The sequence below is a fragment of the Sphaeroforma arctica genome, assembly GCF_001186125.1.
Source record: "Sphaeroforma arctica JP610 unplaced genomic scaffold supercont1.4509, whole genome shotgun sequence".
Classification (NCBI taxonomy): Eukaryota; class Ichthyosporea; order Ichthyophonida; genus Sphaeroforma; species Sphaeroforma arctica.
In genome coordinates, this window is record NW_014036049.1 from 1 (window position 1) to 2,429 (window position 2,429).

A 2,429-nucleotide genomic window follows, 5' to 3' on the forward strand; every position below is an offset into this window, starting at 1 on the left:
TATATATACGAGCAATGCACATATTTCATACACATACTCAGTCATCCGGGCACTCTTGTAGTGAATGGCGTGGGGAGTGCGGAACTGAAAGATCAGCTGTGGGTAAATATCTGCATAGTTGTGTTGCTCGTCAGCTGCTGACCATGCACTCAGTACAGCCGACATTTGTGTCTGGCCATGGTTTGCAGTCTCGCGACTATCTCGGGTGTGAGTGTAATCTTGTGTACCTGTGTTGGCTTTTGTCAGGGTAAAACCAAGGGCACAAACGTGTATATTATATGCGTGTATATGGTGGTAAATGTTTGTTTATCATCATTTATATGTATCTCTCGTACGATTTGGAAAATAGACAACAGTATTGGTAGTTGCTACACTAACCTGTGTACGTAGATTGATATTCGCCGTTGGAATTGCGAACTATCGGTTCCACTATTGAGTCCTCCGTAGTAGTATAATCGTATCTTTCGTTCACACTAGGTCGGATGTTGGACTGTGACGCCGACGTATGATGTGGCGTACGATTCGTATACACACGACTGCTGCGTCGGAGCGTAGCCGAACGGTCGTGTTTCCTCGCATCCGAGTTCCTGGTTAAATGTTCAGTACCAGTCGCATACCCTGCCGTACGAGTCTGTGTGTTGGTTGTAGTGGTACTGGGGTCTGTATTGGTTTGTTCGTGGGCGGGTCGCGGGATAGCCAGTAAATAGCCCAGCTGAGGGAAGTACACCACAGTGCACTCGGGGATGTCCTGGTAGGTGTCCATCTCAGCCGCGGCGACACGGGTCTGTAAGAATAAGCACGGCCGTATATTTCTGAGATGGATTGGAATATGACTGAATTATGATAATGCGTGCTTACTTTAATACGTACCAATGTACATGTCCCGTTTGTATAGTTGAGTGCAATTAGCAACATAGAGACGTGGTATAGACTCACTCAATCACAGTCACACGTTTTTGCAGACATGGGGAAGCATGTTTTCGTGGGTACACTCTGAACATTGCAAGCGTGTGCGTATGAGTACACAAGTTCACAGATAGAGGTACCAATATATAATTTATGTACATTCTCAGTTTTGCGTACAGCAAGGAAACACTACAGATTTAGTATAAATTGTGGTGCAACTATTCGGTTCTCGTGCGCGATATTTAAACACAATCAAAAGAACAAAAGATTCGCGGATGATAAATATACATGGACGTCGTGCTGGGCGGTGATTATGCGGGTCGCGTACTATATGCGAGTAGTCTTCCAGGTGTAATTCAGTTATATACACATTGATGAAACCCACATAACAGGTATATATATATGTATGGATTCTTCGGCTATCACATATCATAGTCAACTCACTACCTGTATAATACATATACGTGTGCTTCTGTTATGAGCGAAGAATTTGGATTTGGCATCTACCATACCAAGAGATCAGGAAGACCGTCGAATTTTTCCTTGAGCTTGTCCAAATCGGCGTTAACAAATGGCTGAATGGATGTTCTGCGGGCGAGCGAGGAGGCTTCGAAGTCGATCTAAACAAAACGATACACACGCACCACTTTAGAATACCGATTGGGGATGTCATAGTTCTCCTAGAAGATATTGATGGGCTCAAGCGATGTTGATGTATACACTTGCAAAATTAGCTACTCGTAGGGACATGAAAGTAGACAAATGCCTCACTGACCGTATTCTGAATGACATTCACCAGGCGTTGTAGCTGGACGTGGTTGAGCGCAGCGATCTGTTTTTCAAGAAAGGGAAAGTATTCTGAGGCCATTTACTGACATTTTTTTTGTATACGCCAACAATAACCAATATGAATAAAGAAATGTATACGAGTATGAATTGAACTCGATACACTTACAGTTCAGCCTGTGTACAGCACATCACCACTCTAAACAGCAACAGCATATAGGCTAGCTCTTATTCTGTATCATGCGACACTTCAGTACATTTCTGAAGTAAACGTTTAATCAGTTGTTTAGACTCATCAAAAAGCCCAGTTTGCAGAAATACTTAGTATGAACTTATGAATAACAGAACAACAGACACCCACAGCATATTACCTCTTCAAACAGCGGTAGCACGCGGACGCCAGCACTTAGCACTAAGTCTCGAAGCACCAGAAAGGAAGCGCATGTCTGGGCACCACATAAGTAAAAAAACGTTCTCGGTTATTTGGGTTAGATGGTCGCACATAGGGTGCAGGGCGTGGTCAAGTACACTTGAATCGGCGCTTAACTTGAAATATAAAGCAATGTCTATGCACTCCGAGCCCGCTTAGTGTGTTTATTACGAAGTAAGAGTAGCAAACTGTGCAGAATTTGGGTGTGGAATTCGTAATCAGGTCCAGCAAACAGGATCAATAAGCATACGATGTTCCTATATATATATATATATATATATATACATATATACAACACTGTCTACTT

At 43.0% G+C, this 2,429-nt stretch overlaps 1 protein-coding gene across 1 annotated transcript; it reads right to left on the reverse strand.

Annotated features, from left to right (window-relative positions):
- Positions 1-418: 418 nt before the first annotated feature.
- Positions 419-784, reverse strand: SARC_14358 (hypothetical protein; the record flags this gene model as incomplete). The annotated part of the gene is made up of 1 exon (XM_014291510.1): positions 419-784. A coding segment is annotated over one exon (366 nt), but the record flags the coding sequence as incomplete, so codon positions are not given.
- Positions 785-2,429: the final 1,645 nt, after the last annotated feature.